General features: G+C 50.0%; 10 protein-coding genes across 10 annotated transcripts; 6 read left to right on the forward strand and 4 right to left on the reverse strand.

Moving 5' to 3' along the window:
- The first annotated feature begins 289 nt into the window (after positions 1 to 289).
- On the forward strand, positions 290 to 4,550 carry F4807DRAFT_410513 (glycosyltransferase family 1 protein). Its single transcript, XM_047996623.1, has 2 exons — positions 290 to 662; positions 755 to 4,550. The coding sequence occupies exon 2, from the start codon at positions 818 to 820 to the stop codon at positions 4,241 to 4,243; it is 3,426 nt and encodes a 1,141-aa protein (XP_047857828.1). The 5' UTR covers positions 290 to 662; positions 755 to 817; the 3' UTR covers positions 4,244 to 4,550.
- Positions 4,551 to 6,219: 1,669 nt separating this feature from the next.
- Positions 6,220 to 7,661, forward strand: F4807DRAFT_258619 (uncharacterized protein). Its single transcript, XM_047994470.1, has 2 exons — positions 6,220 to 6,805; positions 6,877 to 7,661. Exons 1-2 carry the CDS (start codon positions 6,327 to 6,329, stop codon positions 7,559 to 7,561), a joined length of 1,164 nt encoding a protein of 387 aa, XP_047857829.1. The 5' UTR covers positions 6,220 to 6,326; the 3' UTR covers positions 7,562 to 7,661.
- A 420-nt stretch (positions 7,662 to 8,081) lies between these two features.
- On the forward strand, positions 8,082 to 9,544 carry F4807DRAFT_470695 (uncharacterized protein). The gene has a single exon (XM_048002844.1). It carries the CDS (start codon positions 8,248 to 8,250, stop codon positions 9,166 to 9,168), a length of 921 nt encoding a protein of 306 aa, XP_047857830.1. The 5' UTR covers positions 8,082 to 8,247; the 3' UTR covers positions 9,169 to 9,544.
- F4807DRAFT_410521 (uncharacterized protein) lies at positions 9,262 to 12,496 on the reverse strand. The gene is made up of 2 exons (XM_047996624.1): positions 11,769 to 12,496; positions 9,262 to 11,702 (listed from the first exon to the last, which is right to left on the reverse strand). The coding sequence occupies exons 1-2, from the start codon at positions 11,933 to 11,935 to the stop codon at positions 9,806 to 9,808; spliced, it is 2,064 nt and encodes a 687-aa protein (XP_047857831.1). The 5' UTR covers positions 11,936 to 12,496; the 3' UTR covers positions 9,262 to 9,805.
- A 267-nt stretch (positions 12,497 to 12,763) lies between these two features.
- F4807DRAFT_456654 (uncharacterized protein) lies at positions 12,764 to 13,507 on the forward strand (the record flags this gene model as incomplete). Its single annotated transcript, XM_048000911.1, has 2 exons — positions 12,764 to 12,854; positions 12,993 to 13,507. 2 exons carry the CDS (start codon positions 12,764 to 12,766, stop codon positions 13,505 to 13,507), a joined length of 606 nt encoding a protein of 201 aa, XP_047857832.1.
- Positions 13,508 to 13,626: 119 nt separating this feature from the next.
- On the reverse strand, positions 13,627 to 16,230 carry F4807DRAFT_258806 (uncharacterized protein). Its single transcript, XM_047994472.1, has 4 exons — positions 15,714 to 16,230; positions 14,724 to 15,652; positions 14,056 to 14,668; positions 13,627 to 13,999 (listed from the first exon to the last, which is right to left on the reverse strand). Exons 1-4 carry the CDS (start codon positions 15,934 to 15,936, stop codon positions 13,746 to 13,748), a joined length of 2,019 nt encoding a protein of 672 aa, XP_047857833.1. The 5' UTR covers positions 15,937 to 16,230; the 3' UTR covers positions 13,627 to 13,745.
- On the reverse strand, positions 16,182 to 17,831 carry F4807DRAFT_410540 (superoxide dismutase). Its single transcript, XM_047996625.1, has 4 exons — positions 17,656 to 17,831; positions 17,155 to 17,380; positions 16,721 to 17,068; positions 16,182 to 16,667 (listed from the first exon to the last, which is right to left on the reverse strand). The coding sequence occupies exons 2-4, from the start codon at positions 17,200 to 17,202 to the stop codon at positions 16,419 to 16,421; spliced, it is 645 nt and encodes a 214-aa protein (XP_047857834.1). The 5' UTR covers positions 17,203 to 17,380; positions 17,656 to 17,831; the 3' UTR covers positions 16,182 to 16,418.
- A 326-nt stretch (positions 17,832 to 18,157) lies between these two features.
- On the forward strand, positions 18,158 to 18,695 carry F4807DRAFT_456657 (uncharacterized protein; the record flags this gene model as incomplete). The annotated part of the gene is made up of 2 exons (XM_048000912.1): positions 18,158 to 18,378; positions 18,461 to 18,695. The coding sequence occupies 2 exons, from the start codon at positions 18,158 to 18,160 to the stop codon at positions 18,693 to 18,695; spliced, it is 456 nt and encodes a 151-aa protein (XP_047857835.1).
- A 1,572-nt stretch (positions 18,696 to 20,267) lies between these two features.
- On the forward strand, positions 20,268 to 22,615 carry F4807DRAFT_258771 (uncharacterized protein). Its single transcript, XM_047994471.1, has 2 exons — positions 20,268 to 21,187; positions 21,528 to 22,615. Exons 1-2 carry the CDS (start codon positions 20,598 to 20,600, stop codon positions 21,949 to 21,951), a joined length of 1,014 nt encoding a protein of 337 aa, XP_047857836.1. The 5' UTR covers positions 20,268 to 20,597; the 3' UTR covers positions 21,952 to 22,615.
- A 2,051-nt stretch (positions 22,616 to 24,666) lies between these two features.
- F4807DRAFT_470701 (uncharacterized protein) lies at positions 24,667 to 27,476 on the reverse strand (the record flags this gene model as incomplete). Its single annotated transcript, XM_048002845.1, has 4 exons — positions 24,667 to 25,901; positions 25,958 to 26,238; positions 26,307 to 27,221; positions 27,291 to 27,476. The coding sequence occupies 4 exons, from the start codon at positions 27,474 to 27,476 to the stop codon at positions 25,376 to 25,378; spliced, it is 1,908 nt and encodes a 635-aa protein (XP_047857837.1). The 3' UTR covers positions 24,667 to 25,375.
- Between the last annotated feature and the right edge of the window lie 399 nt (positions 27,477 to 27,875).

The raw sequence follows: 27,875 nt of genomic DNA on the forward strand, positions 1-27,875 counted from the left end.
TTGCAATGTCAAGCAACTACCAAGAAATGACTATGGAATACGTATTAAAGAAAGTAATAGGATATTTATCTGAGTGTGTACCTGAAATGAATTATTGAATGACAAAAGGTAAAAGATTCCCAAGATCGTCCACTAGTGGGCAGTTGTGGCTAATATTCTATGGTGGCTGAGCCCCATTATTAACCGCCCGGAAGGTTCAATCCGCTAATGTAACGCTAAGCAAGGATCTAGGAGATTGGTGGGTTGCGCCCTGACATGTGGCGTCAATAATGCGTGTTCTGGGAATACCAGTGATGTCACAGCTTCAATTAAACCTCCCATTAGTGCCGGCATCAAGTTTCTAAGCTCACACACCATACTTTTCTTAGGCATACACGCACTTTATATACTTTGCTTCCTATTGCATCTACCGTTTTACTGCTACATTTATTTGGTCATCAAGCATGAGCTCGGCCATGCATCTTACAAGACATAGACCCGAGCCTTTGGCTTCAAGTCTAAACCTACAATCTCACACATTTGGACAACCTTAACCTCAAGTAAAACCTGATACACACGTGCCAGGTCAACGTCACTCGATAACCCCACCACAACACAGTTTTTCCATCTTACACGTCTCATCTCGCCAGTAATTGGCTTCTTTTTTTCTATTTTTCGAACATGTTAGTCTCTCTATTCCGACAAGAAATCGTGGTTGGGCTTCTATGGCTATGAACTTGGGTAATTGGAATTAATCTGTGTGTTGATACCACAGTTGTGGTGAATTCTCCCGAGACAGTATCTCCCAACGCGTTTGCGTGCCCCTCGAAGAGTCTAAATGACTATGCATCCTATCGAACTCGACAAACCGTCTAAGGCGCCAATAGACGCTGGGGCATCTGAAGAGATCCGGCTTCACTTACACGATGTAGAGAATGACGGTCACCGTGGGACTATTGTCCGGGACGAGCAAGGCAATCTGGCATTTCCTAGTTATGTACCTCCCGATGTCGAACAGCCCACATCACGCCCGAGAGCTACATCGGAAGGTATTCCAGATCGCAGTAAAGCCCCCGACCTAGCTGAAGGCCCTAAAAAGACTAAGTCGGATTCTGTAGCTGGGCCGCTCCCTAAACTGCCAAAGTCTTCTTCATTCACCCATCGCCGGAAAGCACATCGATCGTCGACATTCTCCGCGCTTCCTCTTATGAAACGTGCTAAATCGAATTTGTCGGCATTTGACACAGCACTACGAGGTGGTTGGAATCGTGACGACGATGATCATGATTATACCGATGATTCGTCTCGTTCGTCGTCAGATGCAGAAGATAGTGAGGCGAATGCTGACGGGCATGCAAGCCCGCCAAAGAGAAAACCGAGACGAAAACGCCCCGATGACAAGTTCCGACGTTTTCGGGTAGTAAATGATCTCTACCACACGAAAGGTAAAGTGTCAAAGAGGGACGGTCGATTAAGTATCACGGTGAATGATACCAGTAGTACCGGATACCTAGCAAAGGCTCTCGGCACAGCCGTCAAAAAGATCGTGCCCCAGAAAAGCACCGAAATCAGGACAGACCAGCGGCCTACCCCCACACGATTATCATCGGCCACTACCGCGGCATCAGAAAAATCCAGACGGCCGAAACTGAACATAGTCATCATGGTTATCGGCTCGAGAGGCGATGCGCAACCTTTCTTAAAGATAGGCAAAGTCCTTAAAGAAGAATATGGTCATCGCGTCCGGATCGCCACTCATCCTGCATTTCGGGATTTTGTGGAGAAAGACTCCGGGTTGGAATTCTTCTCCGTCGGTGGTGATCCATCAGAGTTGATGGCTTTTATGGTCAAGAACCCTGGTATGATCCCCACACTCGAGACAGTGAGAGCTGGGGACATTGGGAGGAGACGCGCTGCTATGGCTGAGATGTTCGACGGGTTCTGGCGAGCTTGCATCAATGCAACTGACAATGAAAAGGACATCAATAACGTTAAGATGATGGGCAAGAAAGATCCATTTGTTGCAGATGCCATCATCGCGAATCCGCCTAGTTTCGCTCACATTCATTGCGCAGAAGCTTTAGGAATCCCTTTACACCTCATGTTTACCTTTCCTTACACACCAACGCAAGCTTTTCCTCATCCCCTCGCGAATATAAAGAAGTCCAACGTAGATCCAGGATACACCAATTTCATTTCTTATCCTCTTGTTGAGATGATGGTTTGGCAGGGACTCGGAGATCTCGTCAACAGTTTCAGGGTGAAAACTTTAGGACTTGATCCAGTATCAACTCTTTGGGCTCCTGGCGCGACGTACCGTCTTCACGTTCCGGTTACATATTTATGGAGTCCTGGACTAGTACCTAAGCCTGATGACTGGAGCGAGGAAATTGACGTTTCGGGCTTCGTCTTCCTTGATCTCGCTTCCTCTTTCGAGCCTCCCAAGGATCTTATCAACTTCCTCGACAATGGTGAGATGCCAATCTATATTGGCTTTGGATCTATCGTAGTTGATAATGCCGAGCGGTTTACCGAGATGATCTTTAATGCTGTGAGATCAGCTGGAGTCCGCGCCTTGGTGTCGAAAGGTTGGGGTGGTTTGGGCCAAGATTACGTTCCCGAAAACATCTATATGGTCGACAATATTCCTCACGATTGGCTCTTCCCACGTGTTCGAGCTTGCGTCATTCATGGCGGTGCTGGTACCACAGCTATTGCACTCAAATGCGGCAAACCCACTATGGTTGTACCCTTCTTTGGTGACCAATACTTCTGGGGCTCCATGGTTGGCAATGCGGGAGCTGGGCCGGCACCAGTACCATACAAGAAGTTAAATGAAGAGAGATTGGTAGAGGGCATCCGGTTTTGCATGACTAACGAAGCACTCGAGGCAGCACAGAGAATCTCTAGGTCCATTGAACTTGAAGGCGACGGTGCTAAAAACGCTGTAAGAGCTTTTCATCGCAGTCTGAATCTATCTGGTGAAAATTCAATGCGATGTTCTATCCTTGACGACCACGTCGCAGTTTGGAGGGTTAGGCATACCGATCTCAAGCTCAGTGCGCTAGCAGCCGATGTTGTTGTTAACCATGGCTTGATACCTTGGCGTAAACTACGTCTCATGAGGCATAAAGAATTCAACGATTTTGAAGGCCCGGGTGAACCTATCACTGGAATCGTCGCTTCACTTGTCGGAACCGTTGGCAACGTTTTTGCAGGAATAGGTAGTGTTCCGTACAGATTAGCAAAGACGTCAAACAGAAGGGCCGAAAAAAGAAAAAAGAAAGAAAAAAGGACGCGACAAAGGCAAGAAGCACGAGCCGGACATTCGGTTGGATTTCCGTTCGAGAATGCCTCAAGCTCAACAGCAACTACACCTGCGTCGGCGCCCCTTCAGCACTCCCACGAAGAGTACCTGAATGACGTAGAAGAAGGCGCGGGGAGAACAGGGAGAGCTTTAGCTCATGCCCCTGTCGATCTTTTCTTAGCTCTAGCTCAGGGCTTTCACAATGCACCTCGACTATATGGCGACGACACCGTGAGACGTCCGATCCGCGTCACGGGAATACGGTCAGGATTGAAGGCAGCGGGCTACGAATTCGTCTATGGACTCTACGATGGTTTCACTGGGCTTGTGCGATTACCCATCCGCGGCGCTAAGGAGGACGGTATAAGGGGCGCGATAGCCGGTGTTGCCATGGGACTTACAGGTTTCGTGCTTAAAGACATCGCGGCGTTGATCGGACCTATCGGTTATACTCTCAAGGGAATCGCTAAGCAGTGCGAACGAGGGAAACAACCTATCAAGTACCTACGTCGCGCACGAATCATCCAGGCACAACGAGAACTTTCTGCTCTGACTGAGGCAGAGCGCAAGATAATGGTTGAAACTGTTCTTAAAGGGTGGCAAGTTCTTCGTGACCTGGCGGTTTTGATAATGCTAGAAAGGGAAAGAAGACAGTTTATACCTCGTTTCAACAATAAGCAGAGTGGGAATTCTAAGGATAACAAATCGCTAACCAAGTACGGCAAGGGACTCGCCTTTGAGAGTGTTACAGCCGCAGAGAAAGCCATCGAGGCTATTGCGCAGGGAGAGAGTATCGACGCCGTACTTAAGAAGCGTGGGAAACCTTTGGATTCATTGAAAACGTCTACGGATGAGGAAACAAGTCAGGACGTCATTATGAACTCGGCTCATGGAGAAAGTAATGAAGATACCCATCGATTGGACCGGAGTGAGGAAAATACCGTTAACCTCCATTAGAGGTTCGGATCCTGTGCGAGGAAGACTGGGTGGCTAAGGGGATGAGCCGGAGTAACTTCGTAATGTCGCCCACAAATGAGCACGCTGTCTATTATCGTCGCATTCTCTTTTTGAAAGCCTTTAGTGTTTAACGTGCCATGACTTCGCATAATAGTCAAATAATCGACATCGGGGGAGGGGAGATATGGCGTTCGCGTTCTTTTGGACCAAGCAACGATGCTACGCATCCGGTAATGAGTTACAACGATATTGATATACATTTAGATTAAAGGACTCCAGGGCTGCATAATAATAATAATCGATACCCCGTAAAGCCTTATTCGACTGCTAGCCATGTGCACAAATCCACCTACCTATTCGACGAAGCCTTCACAATATGCATAAATACTACGCCTTTAATTCGCTTGAAAGAGGAAACTTCTCCAACGCTGTCAATCACTGTATTTCCTGCAGTTCGCCGTCGGTAAGCCTTATTGAACCACCAATTCCATGCAGCTAAACACCTAGAAAATATGAATTAGCGAAGTTTAGCTGTTTTATGGACTAACGAGTCCATTGGCCGGCAAATCAAATGAATTTTCCACCCGTCTTCACAAGTCGGCAGTTACCTAGGTATGTATACGAGAAGATTTATTAGAGAAAGCTACAACTTCTGAGTCCTACTAATTATGTAGGAAGGCATCATTGTTCGGTCGATAGTGATGACCCGGAGCTACTCAGAAAGATGTGGGCCTACGCTACCGTGAATTGCCCAAAGTGGAAACAGCTCTTCTGGCGACCGGGCTCCGCGATTTCTGAGCCCTTAAATTCCAGGAAGGTACGGATTCCTAACTCAACAACTCCAACTTTAAGGCTCTGATAGATATATAAGACTCTTAGTGCTTATATCGTTATTTTATATCTAGTACCGACAGAACTGATTCCATCAACACTCAAGCCCTCCACTGTTAACTGAAGCAGGGTGCGTGTGGCCCTATTTAGAGGGCTGATGGATTTGGTGGGAAAGATTTTATCATTCCCTGATATCATAATATTTAACCTACATCTAGAAGATATGAAATCAACTCATCAGTACACGATGTTTTGTTAAAGGCAGTTTCCATCTAGGTTGAAACGAGCTGAGCTGAAGCATGAAGGCCACACACAACTGGTCATAGCAGAACCCCTGCTACAGATAGCGACTCGGACCCCGCTGTTATCTTGCAAAAGGCGCTAGGTTTTCCGGACGATAGCAGGCAATAGGTAGGTAATTGAAAATCGAAGGACGTCGCCCCCGTCTGATTGCCCGTACCATAAACCAGAGAATCTCCTTGATCTTTCTAACATTTAAAGGGCCATAGTTTATTTGTTACAAGGAGTGCCGTGGTCCTTTTAAGTCTGCTCTGAACCTCAGTTTGGGTTGAAAGGCCAAGACGTACCTTGCATAGTAGGGGTTTATATCCTACAACAGGTTTTCCCAAGATCTCCAAGCTACCGACATAAGTCGGAAATCTAATATCATAGAATATTTATCCCAAAAATCATGTTAGCATTACCTATAAAGACGTCGAACTTAGCAGAGGTGCTGCTCGCGTTTTATTCCCTAAAGAAGCGCTAGGCAGGAACTAAACAGAAATCCGGATTCCAACATGCGAGCCTGCGGCTCAGCACTGGTCCAGATTCATTTCCACGTGGGTAGATAGAAGAGGCTCACAATGATGGCACTTTATTCACTCAGCCTCTATGCCCTTTAGGGATGAGGTGGTATGAAAAGTAACCAGAGTAGTAGTGAAGGGATCCGAGGGATTCACCTTAATCACCAGCATCCAATGGGAATCGATTATTTTTCCCTCCTTAGGGCAGCTCTTCTGAAGTGGTGATAGATGCATAGCTACATTCAGCTCTGAGCTAGGCTGGTCTCCGCACAGGATCCCGGGCCTATTATCTTTGTTCTCCTACTCACCTTCTTCATCTGTGTTCTGTACATGTTTACCAGAACGCCATTTCAAATCTCGAGTTGCTCGGTGATGTCTCGTTGTCCCGATATCGCGCACAGTTTGGGGTCTCCTCGTCACCACATCTTATAGGATCCTGGTGGCAGACAATGACATATAATACGGCCGTCGAGTCGCAGATTTATGCTACCTGTCCGCATTCGGATGGAAAGAGCGCACCAATATGCTGGGATTGTAGTGAGGAAAGCTGGAGGAGCCCGCCACAGTTTGAGGACTTCGGAGGGGTTAAGAAGCTCAGAATCCTGAGCGGGAAGAACCAAACTTTCGCACCAGAAGTACATCCACCCGCCGAGGGGATAGAAGTCGGCACCCCTAATTCCCGTTCCAGCCAGCCAGGCCTAGAGGTCTTCACCGGACCACAGATCGTGATTCCCACAGATAAACCCCGGAATATCGGACTGGATGAGAAGATCGTCATTACCTCAGACTCACCATCGCCAACCATATTGGGACTTCGAAGGAGGATATTCTGGCTTGTCCTAATATGCGTAGTATTGGCGTTGCTTGTGGGAGTGGCCGTTGGTACTGCAGTTGGAATAACACAGAAGAATAATTCTACCAAAGCACTGTCAGTAAACCATCACGAGATTTTCAACTACTTATACAGACGATTTACTAACCCTTTTTTACCTTTCTCAGATCGACATCGTCTTCGTCCACGGGGATTGGTGACCAAATGAGCAGCACTTTCTCATCACCGCCCGAAGTTATGACCGAAATCGTGTCGGTCATTACAGCAAGCCCCTCGATGACTGCAACGAGCGGTCCCACGATTTTAAGTGTATCTTCATCCACAAAACTTGACACTTCAACAACCACCGAAAAGAAATCTTCTTCTTCTGCATCCCCCACGTCGAGTTCCCCCGCAGGCGAAACTTCCAAATCCGTGGAGAAAGTGACAGTGATTTCTGTTCAAACAGCGTCGGTACCCACTACTAGCCCGGTTCAGTCCACGCCAACTCCGACAACTATAACAGTTACTCCTACCTCGAAGACGAGCTCAGAGACCACGGCAAGTCCAGCAACGACTAGTTCGGATGGCGACTGTCTAGGAGCTGACGGAAGCACGTACACGGATCCGGGGACGGGCTCGCAATTTAGGATCGAATGTGACATCGCTCATCAGGGGAAAGACATTGATAATTACGAGGCCCAAACCATGCAGGCTTGCGTATCCATGTGCGCAGACGACTCAGAATGTGTGGGTGCCATCTGGTACAGCGCCGGCCCGCAGGGAACGGATCTCAACTATTGCTGGCTGAAGAGCACTTTGGACGATGATCTCAAGAGCACGAAGGATGCACAATCGGTTGTGCGGTTGTAAAAGAGCGTAGATCACTCATCGAAGATCGAACCACACGTTGGTCTTACTGGGTAATGCCTAATATTCAGTGTAGGGGTGATGAAATACTTGCATTGAGTATATAACACTGCAATTTTATAAAACGATTGGCCGTATTGAAGTTTACAGTCACCTCATGGATATGTCGAGATAAGCGTATGTAGGTACACATATGTTCATATCAAGACCTCATATATAGGACTTTTAAGAACTTCAGTCCTCTGTGACTAGGTACGGATCCGACATTTATAACTATACAAACTGTTAGTAATAATGTTTACGTGGCTAAAATAAGAAGATCTACCGATAATTTAGTCTGAATGATTAGGGGCGTCTCTAAACAAAGATCCACGGTCATGGCTGAATATGATGGGATTCTTCGCGTGTAAATTGAGATGTGACTAGTAGATATTCACTCCTTCTCAACAACAGAAATATCTAGCACTTCAATGTATCACGAGAGTAAAACGGTTTGCATGCTTCGAGATGTGACTGTACGCGCCGTGAGCATCAGTCGGCCAACTGAAATGTGTAGCCACCACTACTCTTTAACAAGATATAAATCTATCCATGTCGATTATCATGCTCATTCTAGTTGACACCAAAACCCCAACCTTTAACCATAATACGCATATCTACCCTTTAATCATTAAATAACCTCAATTCCAATGGCTTCCAGCACTGCTTCCCAGAGCCAGCACGACATCACCGTACCCATTCGCCTATCGGTTGATACAGCCTCTCAAAATATGCCTGAACCCTACGACGAAATGGACGTCGACGATGAATATTCCTCCAGCGACACCTCTTCCGTAGAGGACAAGACCGAAAACATCGAACAGACAGAGCAAGTATCCCGAAGCCCCTCCCCAGAAATCGACCCCGAAAGCTACACAACCTGGGGCCGCGAGCACTTCGGCGAAGAATGGTACAGACAGCGCAACACCATGCTCAACGAGCGCAACATCTTCATGAGCCCGGACCCCGTGTATAAACAACGCCAAAGCGCTCTGAGGATGCTAGAGCGGCAGGTCGAAGGACGAACATTCATGCTCCCCTGCGGTATGGACGGCGAACCCGCCCCCTCCCCACATCCCGAAAGGGTCCTCGCCGCCGACGACGACAACGACCTAAACATCTCCTCCCCACCCCCTACCCCAACCTCCTCAACCCCCGCAACCACACTACCGTCCGACCCTCACGAACGTCTAGAGCACTACCGCAAGCTCCTGCAATGGGACGACCTAGAGTACCACATCGAGCTGCACCTGCTCTCCGAGTCTCTCGTCGACTCGCGCCGCAGCGCGCGCGAGGACGCGCTCGGCGACGCGCGCCGCGAGCACGAGCTCGAGCACATGCATGATGTGGTGAGGTCGTCCCAGGAGTACCTGCAGCGGGAGCGGGCGTTCCGGCTCCGCACGCTGGGGTGCACGGGGAGGCGCGTTGAGGCGCGGGGGCGTGAGGAGCGCGAGGAGCGGGTCGACGAGGACGCGCGTGCGGAGCTGGAAGCGTTGGAGGAGATGGACGCCACGAGCGACTCGTCGGAGACGGAGGAGGGGGAGGTTAGTGATGAGGATTATATCTCCTAAGCTTGGGGCTTTGACATCTTGGATAGGTAGTCATTGAGGGATGGAATACATTTAGACTAGGTACCTACATACTTTAGATGTCTAGATAATTATGACCAGCATCGCGGGGGCTGAGTAATCTTGTTTTAGAATAGTAATAACTAATTTTTAGAGAAATGCAAGAGCTATTTATATGTGAATGAGATTTATGTTTTTATGAGTTATCATGCTGACACGTTGATCTTTCTCCTGTGTTCCCCCTGTACTATGACATAACTCAGGGGTCACTCCTATTCCGACCCCAAGTACTACATAGGTAGGTACCAACCACACCTCCGTCCCGCACCGTCCACACAACAAATCACATCACAACTCATCCAACGTACAATCAAACACAACACAATACAACAAAGCATGACACGCAAGAGGTAAGCAATTCATCACCGCATTATCTTTACTTCATCTAGTTATTCACCAAACCACCTACCCCAACCTCAGCTAACCTACCTAGGTTACACCTCCAAAACCTCATTCGTTCCCCAACATCAGCGTAACACCATATCATTCATACCCAAGCTTAATACCTAAGTGTGATACCGCAAAGCTTGAGTCTATACCCCAAACCCTTCCCCCAAGTTCCCAGACCAGACCCGCCCCCTCAAGACCCCGGCCTACTAGGCAACGGCCTAGGCCCCACGATCTGCCTCCTACCGGCGCCGATCCCCGCACCGCCCTTATTCTGGCTATCACCGCCCGTATACCCGCTCCACTGACTAACGTCCCACCGCCCACCGATCCCTCCGCCGATCCCGTCCACGCCGTCCCCGGACCTGGCCGCCTTCGCCGTCTCCTGCTGCGCCTCCTCCCACTCGCGCTGCCTCTGGCGCTCCATCTCCATCTCCCTCTCGAGGAGGGACTTGCCCGCCCAGCCGGCGGCCTTGGTCTTGGCCTGCGACTCGGCTCTCCTGCGGTCCTCGGCGTCGCGTTCGGCCGTCGCGTCCAGCTCGCGGGAGTACGTCTGTTGCGGGGGAGGCGGAGCAGGCGCGGGGTTGGTCGCGAGGTAGCGGTCCGTGCGGTTGCCTCCGTTGGGGTTTGCGGAGGGGACGGGGAGGGGTCGTGACGAGGGGCTGGGGCCCGGGCTTCCGGCTACCTGTTTCTTAACCCGGTCCGGAATGGGGAGGGGCCTATTCTCGCCAGTCCTTTGGGGTTTGACGGGTAGGGGAGGCAATGCCTCTCCCGTGCGGTGCGTTTTTACGGGCACTGCTACGGGCACGGGAAGAGGGCGCGGCGGAGGTGGAGGAGCAATTTCTTGCGCCTGTTCCTGTTGCCGTTCCCGCTCTCGTTCGCGGTTCCACTGTGTGCTCAAGAACTGTTGCTCATCCTTAGGTCGCCACGAGTCTTGACGGCTAGGTGGTCTCTCCTGCTTTCCTGGTCGGCTGCGAGACCGCGCTCGGTTCTGTGACCGTCGTTGTCGTTGTTCCTCGTATTCTTGTTCGCGCTGCCTTGCTAATTCCAGTTCTTGCTCTAGCTGCCTAATGCGATCGCCATATCCGCTCCCGCCGCTTTTCTGGGGCGTAATGCCTTGCTCAGCTTGGTATTGGCTGAGGAACTGTCCTTGCAACCTTGGAGACCGTGCAAGACGGCGTTCTTCGGCCAGTTTTGCTTCGGCTTCTTCCTCTTCCCTTCGGCGCTTCTCCTCCGTCAACTTCCATTGACGTTCTTCTTCCTCCCAGCGGCGCCTCTCCTCGTCTGCTTTGCGCTTCTCTTCCGCTCGCATTCGCCTCGTTTCTTCTTCCCATCTACGTGCTTCTTCTAACCGTGCTCGTTCCTCCTCGGCCTCTAGCTCCGCCTTACGGATGCGTTCCTCTTCTTCTGCTTGTAATCTCTGGCGTTCAGCTTCGGCCTCTTGTTCTTTGCGCTTACGCTCCTTGTCGGCGAAGCTGGGGACTTGGGGACTGGCAGTTGTGATCTGACGCCGACCTCCAAACGATATACCTAAGTTGCCTTGGCTTGCGCCGCCCATGTAGCCGTACTGCGCAATATTCCATGCCGGGCTAGTAACACCTTCATGGTCTCTCTTACTCCAGCTCGACACATTGGGCGACCCCACTCGTTCGCTAGTTGGCGTCGGACTTTTTGTAGGACTCCAGCGCCCCGAGCCTGAATCTCCGGTCCTTGAAGGAACCATTGCCGAACGCGATCCGTACGTAGATGAGTTGTTGCTCACATTCGACGTACCCCGGTTTCTCGGCGTCGTCGGGCCTGTGCTTTGTGGGCTCATGGCGGGACCTCTTGCTTTTGGTCCGATAGGCGAGGGAAATGCGGCGGGATTGACGGAATGCGCGGCGCGGGAGAAAGCGCCGAGGCATTGAAGCACTTGGGCGGGGTCTTTTCGCTCGTAAAGATCGACGGTGAGGAACATGTCGTGATCTTGTAGATTTAGGGGTGGAGACTGGCAGGCGCGGAGGAAATGGGAGATATTTTCCATTTGGATAAAGGGCATCGCCGATGTCTTGAACTTGACGCCGGGCGGACCAACCGCCAAGTTAATAAGTCTATAGCGATATCAATATTAGCCAAACTACAACGTCGCGAGTTTATTTCCATTTTCTTGTACGTACTTGCATAAGGCGACGCCATCTTTGAGCCCATCAAGAAGATCATTAGACGGGAGTCTGCTTCCTAGAACGCTTTCGATCCACGATCGGGCTTCGTTCGCAGCGGCTGGAGTGTATTTGTCGAGGCGCAACTTGCGCAAGTCCTTATCTAAGGACGTCACTGATGCCATGATAACAAGATCCCTTCGTACCGGTAGAATGCGCGGCCGGTGTATATGCTAGCTTGGTAGGTCTCACGGACCAACACCGACAGTTATATACGTACAACGTGGGCGGCACCCGAAGTAAGTATTTTGCTGGTACGGTAAGTAAATCGTAAAGTAGGTTATGATTCGTAATGGCGGTTTGTAGATCGGAGATTTGTTGGAACTGTTGGCTGGAATGGAGTGTGAGTGGGATTAGATGAGACGACGTCACTGGTGAGGGTATTGGTATGTGAGCAGAGAGGCGGATCGCCCAGCGAAGATATTAATGGGAACAATGATGTGATCCGTAATCCTGCGAAGCATAGGAATTAATTTGCTAATAAATCCAGCAAAAAGAAAATGTAACGATTATTGTTGAACAAAGTAAGAAATGCGATTTACGCAGTCTAAGTACAAGATTAAGGAATATGAGAATGCCTTGAATGCGTTCAACGTTCCTTAACCTTCGAACAAGAACTTGAATTGAACCTGGAACCTTGGGGGATGACAGGGCTACCCCCACCACCGAATAATTGTTGGAATAATAGAGGAGGGTGGGTGACGTTGATTGGGCCAGTCGGGCTTATGTAAATTGGAGGGATAAAAATGGGGCTCGAGTGGCCTAGTCTCTGTGGCTTATTGGCTACTTGACGATAAGAGTAGTGGCAGTGCATCTTATCGCATCGTTAATAATTCTGACGTCTACTAGGTACTTTCACCCTCAACCCTGTGAACTTTTAGTCCTATAGCGTTGCCCCTAATTCACATTACCATACTTCTATTTGATATGTGTGTATTAGCACGCTCATCAAAATGTCGACGGCAAAGCCAATAGGCCCTTTACGAAAAGCTTGGTATCAGTGGAAAGCCATCCGGTTCCCGTGGAGGAAACGCTATCTCGTCGGTAAGTTTCTATATTCACTATACCCTCACTTTTCACCCCTTGTCATCTCATCTCCTATATCCTCTCCCAATTCACACATATCCTACCGCAACTCAACTCACCTCACTCACAACTCTCAACCCATACTAACACACCCAGGCCTCGACCTCCAAGGCAACACGTACTGGGAATTCCGGCTGCACCGCGGGGACCCGTCGACGCCGGACTCGCGCTTCCGGCGCATAGTCCAGTACCCGCGGTCGACGCACCTCAGCGAGATCAAGGTGTCGCCGCAGTGGCACCAGTGGCTGCGGTACCAGCGCCGGGAGGCCCCGACCCTCGACGAGCAGGCCCAGGACCTGGTCCGCGTCGAGCAGATGAAGGTCCTGGCCGCCCAGGCCGACGCCCGCTGGGAGGCCAAGCCCAGCTACCTAGACGCTCCCGGTAAGGAGAAGGGGCAGCCGGTGCCTCCGTTCGACACCGGCCGGAACCAGCCGCAGGAGCAGGCTGCCCGGGAGCAGTCGGCGGCGGCGGCGAAGAACGGGCGCGATAGTAGTAGTAAAGCGGCGCAGCAGCAGAAGGACGACCCCTGGAAACGAGCGGCGCGGAGCACTGGCCCCGGCGAGACCTGGCAACCGGAGGCGTGGACTCCGACGTCGACGAGGAAACGGTGAAGCCCGCCACGGCTAGTGCGGCATTGTATTATTGTGTACAGCAAAGTGTAGGTATATCATTCACGTCGTATGAACAGTATGAAGGAGCGAAGGGAAAACAGCATGGGAACACACACGATAGATGCGCCGGTACATCCACCGATTCGGCTACTTTTGCGCCAATAGAAATGCCAAACAGACAATACTCATCTCGACCTAATTCTACCCTTTGATATCCTCGTGACACTGATCCACGGCACTACATGCGTTTTTTCCGCGAAGGACTCGAACAATCGGGGCACAGCCACTTACCCCTGGGCTTCGACCTTAGGCCGACACACTTCCAGTGAAACCACTCGTATGGGCAAGCATTGTTGTCACAGGCAATCATAGTACCCGACTCCTTACGCCTACACACACAGTATCTCTTGTCATTACCATGTTTCTCTTCCTCATCTTCGTCTTCGTCTTCGATGTCATCCATGGCTGTCATGAAGGTTGCCTCTATCTCACCTAGGTATACCTAGTCAGTACGCATCTAGCAGGAGATCAATAATGAAAGTACTAACTCTCATCTTCATCCTCATCCATAGGATCAACTTCGGTCAACTCGGCATCTTCACCGTCTGCTTCGATGAGATCAACTAGTGCAAGCAGTCTTTTTGCGGACATTTCTAACACAATGTGGGCTTCTGCTTCCGGATCTTCGGCGTTCATTCGACCGCGCGCCGAAGTCTTCTTTTTTTTCACCTTGGTTTCTCTTGCGGAGATTCCCTTCTCGACAGCTATCCTCAGTTTCTCATCAAATTTCTCGCTCCCATCACACCACATAATCTGGAGCATATTTTCGAGCACCACGGAAAGCTTCGCATTGTCTTCTATGGCGATCGTGTTGGCAGGGTAGGGAAGAAAACATCGTTCTAGGATCTCAACCGTGATGCCGTCTGAATCTTGCCATCTACGGTCCACTTTCTGGGGGGATAAAGCTGACGAGGGCATCAAGAGAAACAAGATGCCTAAGAGTATCGATATCTGGGATTCCAACTCTAAGACACACATGCGGCGATTTACGAACGCGGTAAAGATGGGCAGTGGTAAGGACTTCACTGTAGTCTCAAATCTCTGATAAAGATCGGAGAAGTCCAGTGGAGGTCGAGGGAGATAGTGGCAGAGAAATGACAGCTAGCCGAGTCAGTCTATAAGTCCATTTTGAAGAGTTGAGGAGTTTCTAACTCACCAAAGAGAAAAGACGTTGTCGCAAGGGGACAGACTCTACATAAGCAGGTTCTAAAGCCTGAAAATCCGGGTCCCCTAGTCCCGAATTTGTCCTGCGTTTCTGTGGCGTTGGGGGTTCCGAAGTCTGAGAAGAGGATACCGACTCATCGTCCATATAGCCTCCGAAATTTCCCTTATCGATGTTGACCGTCTCACGCTTTCTCTTCTTTGCGATACTCTTAGGGTTCTCCTTGTGCTCCTTTGGCCAGATCTCCTGGAAGCGGGCGCTTGCGGTCACACTGCCATCGGCGAAGATGGCTTCCATAATCCATTTCAAACCCCCTCCGGCACCGCGTCCGGAACGTTGGGCGATGTAAGTAGCAAGAATGGAGTCCCGAAGCATAGGGTAGTCCGTCTGACCACTCTCCTCGTCCAGCTTTTGTCGCTCGTGTAGGTCTTGTTCTAGTACATCTAACATGAACTTAAGCCAATGCCTCCAATGTCGCCATCTATTTGGATAAAGCACGCTGCAGTTGAAGGCCCAGCCGACGACGCGGAAAAAGTCCTGCCCTCGACGCCACAGGCCATCTTGGTGGTATCCGCGCTTCAACTGCGCATATGTTCCGTCGCCATCGTCTTCGCCTCCGAAGTCAGGATCATCGCTATAATACGAGTCCGGGGTGCCATGACGGGTGGTATTTATGAAACGGAACGCCTGCTTAAATCCACTGTTGATAGGGCCGAAGCGAGAGAGCAGGCTGCGCAAGTAGACAAGTGACTCGGCGGACACTTCAGACCAACCCTCTTCTCTCGGTCTAGTAGTGAATTTCGGGTGCACGACCGCGGTATTGAGAAGCGATAACTGGCTAGGAGGAGCGCAGTAGGTAGGATTGTCTGGGCTGCCGCGGTTTGATGATAATAGGCTGTTTAGGAGGTTTAGGGTAATTAGATCTTAAGACGAATTAGTGACTACAAATTCCATTTTGTAAGATGGTGGTGAGTATAATCCTACACAAATTCTCTTCCAAATATATCTGACAGTGTTGTTTGAGTTCTGGGGGTAGTTGGCTGGCCTTGCTGTATGTCTTGTCGGCGGCCTCTTCGGTGTCGACAATAGGGCTGCTTATGTCAGTGGCCGCACCGTTCAAATCTTTCAATGGAGATTCGGTAGCGGTCGCGAAGGAGTCTGGCGAAGAGAGCGACGAGGAAATGGATGGCTGCTTGGTTGGCGGCATCGTGATTGAATTCGGAATAGAGTCTGGAGCTTGACGCGCAAAGACGTCGGGTACGCGACGAAATACCCTGGCGATTTTAATTGAAATCTCTAGGGCACCAAGGAAAATTGGCGGGATTGGCGAATTGGCGGGGGTACGGTTGCTAGCGCGGTGGGGGAACGTGAAGTATCTAGGTACCTAGCAGGGTACCTTCACTTAGTGCCGCAGGTACCAGCAGCTCTTTCTAAAAGTCGTCACATAATAATATCAAAACTCTGTTTTGCTGTGTGCCTCATTACGTCATCTTCAGTGTTTCGAAGAATCAATCATGATAGGCATCAGAAGTGTGTTCATTTCATTCATATGCAACTACAGTAACGAAAGCGGCCTCATTCTCATATATTGATGCTAGACATCATCAGTCCAGCTCGTTCATTGTGCCTCATCGGATTCATAGCTCAGGGTAAGTATCTACCGAGCACTCTTTTTTTTACTCCTATAGCTTACATATGAGCCTTAAGAACCTTGAAGGCGTCGTCTCGGCTTCCAGCGTAACGTGTCTCGGCAGTCTTCCAGTTGATGATCTTCCAGATGTTCTCAACGTAAGCTGCTTTGCCGTTGAGGTACTGAAGGTAGTAAGCGTGTTCCCACATGTCGACACCGAATAGTGGGGTGTCACCGACAACGACAGCTTCCTGGTTCGCTAGCGTCACGATCCGCAACTGTCCGGTAACTGCCTCCTTAACGAGCCACTACAGTACCGAGCGTTAGGTTTGGTTAGAAACGGAAAGAATAATGTACTTACGCCCCATCCACTGCCCTGGATGCCCAGAAGAGCAGTGCCAAAGACCTCCTTGAACTTGTCAAAGCTACCCCAAGTAGCCTTAATGGCGCCGGCGAGCTTAGGAGCAGCGTCTAGCTTAGCGTCAGGTGAAGACGCAGGTGCCAGGCCCTCCCAGAAGAGCGAATGGTTGATGTGACCACCGCCGTTGAAGCGAATAGCTCCTAGCTGGGCCGCGGCATCCTGGAGCTTGCCTTCAGATCCCGCCTTAGCAGATACCTCTAGGGCCTTGTTGAGATTGGTGATATAGGTCTGATGGTGTTTCTGGTGGTGCAGCTCCATGATCTGCTTGGAGATGCTGGGCTCCAGAGCCTACCTCAGTTCCGTGGGTGTTAGCAGGGAATACGTTGTTTGTCCGGGAAGGACGGCCACAAGTCGGATAGCGGGGTGAGACTTACATCATAGGCATATGGCAGCGGGGGGAGAGAGTAAGTAGCGGGAGGCATTTTGAGTCGTGAGTTGGGAAATATCTGTTGAGTTGGATCGAATAGCTGTGGTTAGTACGAAGAATTATTCGTAGCCAGGTAGAAATAGGTGAGACTAGGATGAGTTGTTTTCTCGCTGTGCCGAACGATGATGCTCTATGTTTTGAGTTGTAAGTGAAAGAGGAAGTAAGGGAGAAATCTGTAGGGCAGTAAGTGACGTGCTACCCAAATACCCATGGACGGGATGGAAGCTTCTTTGATGACAAACACCAGAGGAGGTAGGTACCCGATAGACCATCAAGGTTCCCTCCCCTCCATTCCTTCCCCGCGTCTTTACTTCTTTTACATGTCTCCTTACAGGCAGTTACACGGTATAGAATCTGGGCAATCCAAAAATATCAAACGCTAACGATTGTACCGCCATTTCCCGGAAGCGGGTCGTGAAACGGCCTCAAAAAGCGCAAACTTGCTCACCTTACGTGGAAAGCCGTATTCAGCAACACTCTAACATCGTCATTTATGTACCATTCTACATAATTTGGCTTGCAAAGTTACATTATTAAGAATAATCCAAGACAGAGCTAATGAATAGGTAAGTTAAAACGACAATGGGTGGCAAGGCCATTCAACGGTTCGCGGTTGCTTGGGATGAAATCGGTGTTACTGTATCAAAAGTATATTGTAGAACCTTGAGGTCCGACCTTCCCAAATCTTGTAATATCATTGACTCCTGAATCCTTGGCAAGTCATCCATACTTGGTAGCATATAATCTTAGAAATATTTATGGTGTCTGGTAATTGAATAATTGCACCTTTTGGACTTTCTCCTCCCAATATACTTTATCTTCGCCAGCAGTAAAACTGCACTGATTCGTAATTCCTCAGATCGCTTACAAACACTAACTGTCTTGCTTTACAATCCTAGAGAATCTAGGTTCGGGCTCCTCTACACCAATACATACTTTATACGGAGATAATGTGCGGTGATCCTACCCGGCAGTCCTGCGGCGGCGCCCTTGCCGTGCTAAGCCCTCCATTAAGGAATACTCGCTTCATGCCACCAGAAATGAGCGGAAGGCTCACTTTCCACGATTGTGGAAAAGGAGGTTCAGTCGCTACTCACGTCACGTTTACGCCAGACGAAAATAGCACGAGCAACAGCGTCGTCGGGCTAGACTCATGCGTCGTAGCTATTCAGTAAGCCATATTCTTCGCCCACACAAGGCTGAACCAAGAGTAAATAAACGACTGGGAACGCTAACAATGTCCTACCTAACAGCGAGACTGGCGACTTGACCAAGTCTGCCATAATCAGCCCGTTCCTATACAAGTTCAACATGACACAAGGCCTCCCTACACAGCAAGTTGATCACCAAGAAGGGTCGATAGAAGTGCCCCTCAGTCATCCGATGAAGATCGAGGTCGGTGGTGACGGAATTATTGGTCGAAGGGTCACTCTGTGGTCGCAACATGTCGCGGATCCAATCGCTGAAGGGATTATAGGGTATAACTGAGCCAGCCGACAAGGAAATAGAAACCAAACATACGGATAATGATCACCAACTATCGAGTTGGCTCCGAAAATACCTATGGACGACTTAGTTATTAGCCACGGTTAGGATTATGCTTTTTAACGGAATGCAAGAGCAGGCGTTTAGGCAGTGTCGAATTTAGTCATAGGGGTGTAGATTGGTTCGCATTGCATAGTCAAGCATCATTTGAGCCCTACTGTTCGTTTGTCTCATATCAGGAATGGATTAATGTATTGCATACCTCATACTGAAATGGGCCTCTCCTGAGTTGAATTCCTATATTTACCTATGTACGCTTCTTGGAACAATAACACGGGGGCCTTTGATCTTAGGACTTATGGGGGATGCAACACTAGGGATTCTTGTAAGCGGGCGAGCAACCAACTGTGAGGATATTCAATGCAAATCATTCATCTAGGTGGGCGTAATTGGAAATCTGAGGTGTATCTGACTAAGGCTAGTCAGTCAACCAAACCCAAGTCCGGCCATCGATTAAGACGAGTGCGATGGAGGGATCTCACCATTGATCGTAAGTTATGACATAAATTGCACGAATATAGCGATTCTAATACTTGAGAGGTAGATTTGAGCCAAATGGCTGTTAGATTGGGAAGCCTTCAAACCAATTCTCTCACATCAAGCTACTATTGCGGCATAGAGACCTGATAAACTATTTTGACTACTCATAAGAGTGTCAAAGTAAGCTGAGTATTGTATCAGCCCCGAAAAGATTCGTTAGCAGGACATAGCCTAACAATTCTCATTGTGGTCGATGAAATTCGGCTTTGCCGTATGGCTTTGATTGGTTGAAAAACGTCTTGTCGACAGCATACCAGGGCTCACTGAGCGGCTTCATCCAGGTGGCACGGCAAGGACACATTTCGGGGGTTCTAGGAATCGACGCAAAGGCACTGATTGGCGCGATGGCTGTTGGAGATTCGCCCACAGCATAACGAAACGATCGTAGCGAGGAAAGTTGATTGGTTCGCTCGTTCCCGAGCTATGAACCCCTGGTCCCCTCGCGTAGGTCCAAATCTGTGGTTCATCCTTGTTCCACCTCGTTTCGTCCAAATGAAATGATAGATCGGCCTATTAAAAAGTACACAGCCGCTAATTTCGACAGTATTGTCGCTCCAGTACAACGAAGCCAAACAAATATAGATGGCATCGAGACGAGCACAACGTTTGCATTGCCATAAATACAACGTAGAGTTGCGTCGATGTCGATGTAAAACTGCAAAGGTACCTTTTTTGAGTCCTCAAATATCTCATCGTCAAACTCAAACAGATCCTGCAAGCCTCCAAAATGATATATCACACCTACAACCGGAGGACCGATTGGGGGCTGAACATCATGATATTTCGCGGCGGTTTTCTTTCCAACGGCAATTCAAACCGCACCGCCTATCAGAACAATGCGATGTTACTAAGAAGACGCGCTAGATTCTCTAGTTTTCATCAAGCCTAAGGGGCTCCCTCTCGCTAACTAGACAAACCATACGGATGCGGTCAGCAAAGCTGGGGCAAAGTTCAAAAGACGTCGAGAAGGGAATAGTCAGCCAGCTGGTATACCAATAGGGCTGCCGCACCCTGCAGCGGACAGGGGTTCCGACCACGGTATCATAGCATCGGTAGTGGAGTGGGCATGTATGTCAGTCCTGCATGTCAGAAACAGAGCTGCCATTTGCTTATGTCGGTATGCTTCGAGAAGAAATCATATGTAGGGTCTGACTGTTCGTTTACCTTTCTCTTTCCTTCGCAGTTTTTTGCGAATTACACGCATACATCTCATCTACCTGCGTTTATCCGCATGATCTTCCTGTCGTTTGGCCAGTCCAGTATGAGAGGAGAAACTCATAGTCGAGTGTAATCTAACACCGAGCGATGTCGTACCAATTACGCCCATCACAACAATCGCCATCGCAGCAGGAAGCGGGATACGATTCATACATCAACACCAATACGAATACATACAGCCAGGAATATGGCTATGGCTACAATCATGGCCAGCATGCCTATGTACAAGGCCAACCGCAGCAGCAGCAACAGCAACAATATCAGCCGGGTATGACGCACGCTCACTCGCAACCGCCGTCACCGCTCCCGGCCCCGCTCGCGACGACATTTTACCCACAAGACGGCATTGCAAGAGCGCATACATGGATCGCCAACCAACCCCCCGTCATGTCTCCGCCGGCGGCAGCCAAGACGCCGTTCAGCGAGTGGACCGGGCCTACGGGTACGGACAGCACGTTCGACCGGCGGACGACGACGCTGTACTCGCCGTCGATGCCGCCGCGGCCGCCGAGGGAGGACGCGAGGAGGGTGTGCGGCGTCAAGCGGAACACCTTCTTCATCGTCCTTGCCGTCGGCTTGTTCCTGCTCGTCGTGGCCGTCGCCGTCGGGCTGGGCGTCGGCTTGGGCACGAGGAAGAGCGTCGGCGTGGCTGCTGATGGGGCTGCTGCGAATTTTGGGTGCGTTGAGATTTTATTTTGTTTTACTGGATGTTTCCTTGATTTTCCCTGATTTACTTCTCACGATGTGCTGGGAGCCCTTGAAAACCCGTGTCTTGTTTCATCGGTCTACTGTATTCTCCGGATTGGTTGCAATTCAACTGTTGAAATAGTGACATGTTTAGGAGCTGCATGATGAGATGGGTCACGAGAAGGACCAAAAAAATCGCACGAAGCTCACGTCAGCTTAAGCGTGCTCTTTTGAATATGAAAAAGCTTTATCTAGTCAAGCCCTTATCATCTAATGCGGCCTCCAATGCATAACCGAGGTAGATGGGCCAAGTCGCTAACAGTCATACAGCGCGGACTCTTCGTCATCTTCACTATCATCCACATCCACCACGCCAACATTAACGACCTCAACAACACCAACACCGACGAAGACATCCCCTACTCCAAGCTTCACGGGAGCCGAGATAGCGGGACCGGTGATCTGCCCGCAAAACAACAACACAGTATATGTAGCGGAGGGCAGCTCCAAGCCGTTCAACGTTCAGTGCGGCCGCGACTACAGCTCGCAAAACGGCGCGCGCGATATCAAGCACATGCACCAATCCACCATGGCCTCATGCATCGACGTCTGCGGGAACCGCGAGGACTGCGTCGGCGTCGGCTGGGGCTACTACCAGGGCTCCTTCGAGTGCTGGATGAAGAGCAAGCTTGGCGAGCCGAACTGGAGCTCCTCATGGTACTTTGCGCAGTTGCAGGATATGCCTAGTAAGTAGGAGACCGCGGCCACTAGGAAAGGTGAAAGGGCGGGTTTATAAGGTATAAAACACCTCGGGTGAAAAGTGATCGGTCGGCGTGGTCTGAGTGAGTTTCTTGGAATTATGCGAGGCGTCTGGCGTAGGATTTCATGTGATATCATTAATACCTACATCGTATCTCAGGCAGATGCCTAAGGAGAGGTATGTCTAGCACGGAGATATCACTATATAAACGTGAGAGGGAGGTAGCTGGGCTAGTCGTCCCGACGACCTGACGGTCGAAAAAGTGTGATGAATACGCTTCTAGTATAAAATCCCATACCTAATTTGATTAAGCCTCTGCCTGAAGTCTAAATCTGTGATGGATGGGATGTATTATGCATCGGATGCCACGGTGTTAACCATGGTGTTGAATGTCAGTAGTGACAATCCGAAAAAGCTTCCCGTGCGACGCTGCCGCATATAATCCTTAATTTATTCATGAAGAACGAGGCAACTGGCTCAGTATCACTTCTGACAGCTCTCATGGTGCCTGCTCTTGACAAATAGCGCACATACTGCTTCTTATTTACCTCGATGGCATATTGGCGTTGCAAATTAATATCTCTCGTCGGACTATCTTGGTAAATGGCCAAGCCATGGCTTTAATATGAGACATCGTTCTCCTATTAGTTATCCGATTCAAGATGAACGGCGACATTAGTCTAACATCAACCCGAATACTGAACGTAAGGATGCAGAACGCGAGTAATGGATAGGAAGTAATCGCCGAGTATTCAAAGATGATCTCCACTCGGCGAGTGACCGGCGACCCAGTTAACTTTTCGGCGACTCTTTCAAGTCGTGAGAAACCCGTTCCTAAGCTTATAGCCCATTGCGCATAGTGGATAGTTCATTCGTGACCCCGATACTATTACTCGACGGCGACCATATCTCCTTTCATCATCGGCGACGTTCAAAGGGCACGCGGGGACGTCGGCCTTCTATTCAAAGGCATGAACCAAGGCTTTCCGGTCAAGTAAAACGAGGCCATAGTCATCGGGGAGGCGAAGGTCGCCGTTCGTCGTGGCAGTGTTGGAAAATAGTTTCATCAGCGGCCTTTGTGCCTGCGAGCACGAGGCGTCGAAGTGAGACCTCGGCGAAGGTGCCGGCTTTCAGCAGTAGCGGTGAGCTCGGCGATCTGCCCGAATCCGGTGTCCAGCTCCTTCACGATACCCTGACCTAACCAACATCAAGCAAAATTGGTTAGCAAAATAAAAAATAAAGAAGGAATGGAATAGATCACGGCGATGTTGACCCAGAAAATGGCAAAAAAGGGGGAGACGAGATGAGACGAGACGACGATCTACAACACACGCAAACGGCTTTCGTAATCGGCTCCCGACGCCTCGGAAGCACAATTCCTTCGGCGACCTCCTGCTCCCCTAAACAGCCCTAAGTCGCCGGGACCCCTCGGCAACCCTCGGCCTCCACTTTCTCTACTAATGCTAACACGAACCGGGCACCAAGAGCCTGGTATTGTGGTGCCCGATCTATAAGCAGCAAGTAATAAATGCATTTTCCCAATTAGAGTGAACAATGAGTTGGCCGACTTTTCCTCGGCGATCTTCAGCACGACCCCGCCCCCCAAATCGCCGTTCAGAGTCCAATGGGGGACGTCCTCGTTAACGGCGAACTGGTGGGGTTCTTGTCTCTGCCCAAATGAGCGTGCTAGGAAGCCCGTCACAATACATAATAGTATGTAAGTAATATGGACTAATAAAATAAATCATCTTGTGATCCCTCGGCGTTCATGATAATATAGGCGTATCCGAATCAAATCCTTCAAAACCAACGTAGTAAGAAATATTAGAGACATATAGAATTCGGCGTCCATGGCGGGGTAGAAACCGAGGTGATCGCCGTGCTCAATATATCAAGCATGCCACGCATATCAATAACGTAAACGTAGTATTATGCATTTTCAATAGTATCATGAATATCATGGGATGGCGGTACGTAGCACTCGTAGCAGCATAAACCAAAAACGTCGGCGACGTCCCATCCCATAGGCCCACCAACAAACCGCCCTAACAGGTTACCATCACGCCTCGAAGCAGGATTCCGTCCACTGGGACGGCGATCTTGGTTCGGCCCAAGGTTCAGAACCTCGGACGAGGGCCCCGCCACACAAGCCCCCAACCGTCCTATCGGGACCTGCTGTACCGCACTCTGATGCGCTGTGTAGGTACGTATGTATGTATGTATGTATGCGCGCGCAGAGTCTCCTTAGGCGCACCGTCGAGAACGATTCCTTGACGAACGAAGAAGTTGGGAAAACGAACCGGCGACTCGTGGCCCACAATAGCCGAACTGATCGACTGGTATTAGACAGCGAAGCGTATCTAGGCATACGCATATCCGCAAATAGTCGACCGCAACTAACGCACGTACGGATCGCATGCGGATTAGAAAAAAAATAGTGAACGGCGACCAGAAATCGATGCTCCGCCCCCTCCTCCGCACGCGCCCTAACAGAGGCGATACCATGTCCTACATACATACATACATACATACATACATACCAACCTATCTAACCTACCTAAACCCGAAACCCCATTAGCAGAAAGGCAGATCATGCTCCCGCCTAAGCGCTAGCGAGGAGGCGAGCTAAGAAAAAAAAAAGATCCGTGGCCAACTAATACCTACCTACCTATGTATCATCTTGCAATAGTACGTGCTTTTATAGGGCAGCTGGGATAGGAACGCGAGGATCCGACGGAGTGGAAACCGTCGACTTGGCTAATTCCTTTATTATTATCTACCTATATTAACAAGAAAAAGGCGGGAGGAGCGTGTGATACTACTTAATTAAACCTACACGAGGCAAGGTCCCAGAAAAGGTCATATGTGTCGTGCTTTAAATATAAACAAATGCCCCCATCCCGCAACTACGATATTCTCCTAGGACCTAAGGTACTGCTGAAACGACGTAATACGCAGCGAAGGCAGAAGACTTGTGGAAGAGAGAGGAGGGGAAAAAAAGGAAAAAGAGAGACTGCTCGTAAGTACATCTATATCCAAGCTGGTCATTATTATAATAATAAAAAGTCCGATCTCATCAAGCTGTCCTCTTTTTTTTTGGTCTTGTTGTTTTGCCCGCCTACTGAAACGGTAACCCGTCTCTCAAGCCACAGGCTTATCGCCAAGGCCCATACCTCCTTTGCGAACCTGTACTACTATCCTGACCTTATAGCTCTCGCGTCCCTTAATAAGATATCAACCAAGATCCTTTTACTTATAGATTCAACTCAAAACTCCGAGCTAGTAAAGAGAAGCAAGATAACGACGACTCTTCCATGGTTTAACCACGTCATCGGCGAAGCGGACTTCCGTTCGACCACCCGATTTATGCTCGTGGCAGTGTGGGCAGGCCAGCTGATCGTGCCATCATGCATGTACCTCAGGAAGGTGGCGCGCTGGTGAGCATGGTGTTGATCTCGGACATGATACCCTCGTCGGCGGCCATGCTGCTGATGATCTCTTCCTGCGTGAACCCGACCCAAAACGTGGGGTTGTTCTGCTGTGCTCTCTTGGCGCGGTAGATTTCCTGCGCGACGCCCTTGACCTGTCCCGAAGCGTTGCTGGCTGCCTTCCACACGTTGCTTAGCTTGTTAAGAGCCCCGATGTTCAGTCGGATCTGCTGCCGAAGGTCGTCCTCGTCCTGGATGAGGAATTCGAGGGCCCACTTGCTGAGATGGACGATCGAGGATAGTGTCAAGACACACGTGAAGAAGTGCGTGTGACTGGTGATAGGAACGTTGTACGTCACCATCTTGCTGATCTCGCACGCTGCCGTGATGATATGTCTCGTGTGGAGGTTGAAATTATCACCACTTTGGACTGCCCGATGCGGAGCACAGGCTGTCACTTCGCGCGCCGGAGATGAGTCTAACTGCGAAAGAGGTTGATGCAGGATGATCGAGCAACTAAATGGGCTCGTTGTCAGTTTAGGGAACCTACGAATCTAAAAGAGCAAACTTACGCGTGATTGATCATGTGTGCCTGGAACATCATCTCGTCTAGCTGGCAGTGCTTGTTCAAGCTGTCTCTCTTGGATGCCGGCAGATGCATCCTCCAGTTCGACAGCAGCGATTCGATCCGATTTACGTTTTCCTCATTCGGAAAGCCGCCGTTTGGCAATCTCATCATGCGGCCCAAGTTCCTTATGGAAGCGACACGATAGGCGAATGAGGAAAACTCTCGTTCCTCTCCCGAGAAAATCTGATCATCAAAATCTTCCAGATACATCGGGCGTGGGATAGTCTGTTGAATTTCATTAGTTACTGAGCGGGTCATAACGCGCATTGGCGTCTATCCAAGTGGAAACCTACGCCTGACAAATATTCGTGTTCTTCACACGGAAGACCGACGTCGGCTACGATATCGAAAAGGAGGAAATTTGACTGCCGGTGCACCCCGGCAACCATTCCATCCACGACGAACAAATCCCACCATGTCCGTCGCCAACTCTCCTCCACCCTAGGGATGCCGCCTCCGTGCAAGGTAGCGAAAGATCTTGTATAGAGGCCGATCTCTATGGCGATCCGCTCGACGTCCGATAAGATCTCTCGCGCTCGTTCCTGCTGGCAATTGCCATCGAGTCCAATTAGAACGATAACCATTGCCTGAACTAGGTATCCATCCTTTGCGACGCCCGGGGCGTATATCAAGCGTATAGCTTCTTCGAAGAAGGTAGCGCGAGAAGGGCCGGCATCTATATACAAAGATCCAACCCATCTCATCGCAGCAAGCAGATGATCAAGGTCTCTCTCTTTTGATAGCTTGAACAGATGTTCCTTGGGCAAAACCGTTGGATGACCGGGGTAAAAGTAATAGTAAAACGAGTCGATGCAGCGTTCTGGGACCGTCTGCTGCGGCCGTTGATTGGCCTCTACCAAAGCGCCATTAGTGCCATTAAGGTAAGGTTGTCTGTACAGTTGAAGGCCGTTCATGCCGGGAGGCGCGAAAGGCGTGGCTGGAGACTCAGGGACTACCATGGCCGGGTTGAAAGACGCGAGGCTCGGCGGCGCAACTGTCGAAACGGCTGCGCCCAGCAGCATTGGACAGCTATCGCCGCCATTGGGAGACGGTGAGTCGTCCGTTGCATGGCGTTTATTTGGATTTGGAGCCGCATTCCTCCTCGGCCCTTTGTAGCCTCGACGAGAAGCCACGTAGACACATTCAGAATCAGATGTTTGACATCGTGAGCACGGGTTTCTACCATCGCATTTTAGATGCTTTCCCCTCTATAATACGTAGAAAGAAATCTAGTCAGTGAACAAGTTACGATACGGATATGCCATTTTCAGACTTACACAGGCGAGGCAGGCGGCTTGCACAGTGATCGGAGGCGACCGCGAATCAACAGCCCCCGCGGTAGAGGAAACCGGCGTTGAGTGGGGTTGCTGATTGTGTGCTTCTGAGCCAAGACCATTAAATAACTCGGGGGTGCTGCTGGACAACGAAGGCGCAACGCTAGTTGGGTGCGAGTAAGAATCCATCGTGAAATAACCTGGATATTATTTGATAAGGAATAAACGGTGAGGGTTAGGGGATGGGCGGCGACGACTTGGGCCGTTGAGCTGTTTTCCAAGGTAAAGTCCTAGATTGAAGTAGGGTGGGTAGGAGATTCGCAGGGAAGACATCGAAAGGTCGATGGCGACGGTTACTATTGGATCTGAGTGGCTACTACTGCCACGGCCCGGGAAATACGTTTGACGGCTGCTTCTATCCCGGATTCTCTTTACTATCAGCCCCTCTTGAGACGCTAGGCCCTATAATTCTTTTGCTCGGAATATTGGAAACTGAGAAACTGAAATTGGAATACTAGAATCAATAAAGATACTAGGTAAAGGCGGATCAAGTTCGGTAGGTATCGACGAGCCAGGCTGTGAGATTGT

This window comes from Annulohypoxylon truncatum (genome assembly GCF_022578515.1).
Source record: "Annulohypoxylon truncatum strain CBS 140777 unplaced genomic scaffold F4807scaffold_4, whole genome shotgun sequence".
In the NCBI taxonomy this organism is placed as follows: Eukaryota; Fungi; Ascomycota; class Sordariomycetes; order Xylariales; family Hypoxylaceae; genus Annulohypoxylon; species Annulohypoxylon truncatum.

Bases quoted from the DNA above. Each gene is read 5' to 3' on its own strand.
- F4807DRAFT_410513 (XM_047996623.1), top strand. From the start codon at position 818: ATGACTATGCATCCTATCGAACTCGACAAACCGTCTAAGGCGCCAATA.
- F4807DRAFT_258619 (XM_047994470.1), top strand. From the start codon at position 6,327: ATGACATATAATACGGCCGTCGAGTCGCAGATTTATGCTACCTGTCCG. The intron at 6,806-6,876 runs GTCAGTAAACCA...TACCTTTCTCAG, and splicing joins AATAATTCTACCAAAGCACT to ATCGACATCGTCTTCGTCCA.
- F4807DRAFT_470695 (XM_048002844.1), top strand. From the start codon at position 8,248: ATGGCTTCCAGCACTGCTTCCCAGAGCCAGCACGACATCACCGTACCC.
- F4807DRAFT_410521 (XM_047996624.1), bottom strand. From the start codon at position 11,935: ATGGCATCAGTGACGTCCTTAGATAAGGACTTGCGCAAGTTGCGCCTC. The intron at 11,703-11,768 runs GTACGTACAAGA...ATATCGCTATAG, and splicing joins GATGGCGTCGCCTTATGCAA to ACTTATTAACTTGGCGGTTG.
- F4807DRAFT_258806 (XM_047994472.1), bottom strand. From the start codon at position 15,936: ATGCCGCCAACCAAGCAGCCATCCATTTCCTCGTCGCTCTCTTCGCCA. The intron at 15,653-15,713 runs GTAGGATTATAC...ATTCGTCTTAAG, and splicing joins ATATTTGGAAGAGAATTTGT to ATCTAATTACCCTAAACCTC. The intron at 14,669-14,723 runs GTGAGTTAGAAA...TGACTCGGCTAG, and splicing joins GACAACGTCTTTTCTCTTTG to CTGTCATTTCTCTGCCACTA.
- F4807DRAFT_410540 (XM_047996625.1), bottom strand. From the start codon at position 17,202: ATGCCTCCCGCTACTTACTCTCTCCCCCCGCTGCCATATGCCTATGAT. The intron at 17,069-17,154 runs GTAAGTCTCACC...GAACTGAGGTAG, and splicing joins CGCTGCCATATGCCTATGAT to GCTCTGGAGCCCAGCATCTC. The intron at 16,668-16,720 runs GTAAGTACATTA...TCGGTACTGTAG, and splicing joins TCCAGGGCAGTGGATGGGGC to TGGCTCGTTAAGGAGGCAGT.
- F4807DRAFT_258771 (XM_047994471.1), top strand. From the start codon at position 20,598: ATGTCGTACCAATTACGCCCATCACAACAATCGCCATCGCAGCAGGAA. The intron at 21,188-21,527 runs GTGCGTTGAGAT...ACAGTCATACAG, and splicing joins GGGGCTGCTGCGAATTTTGG to CGCGGACTCTTCGTCATCTT.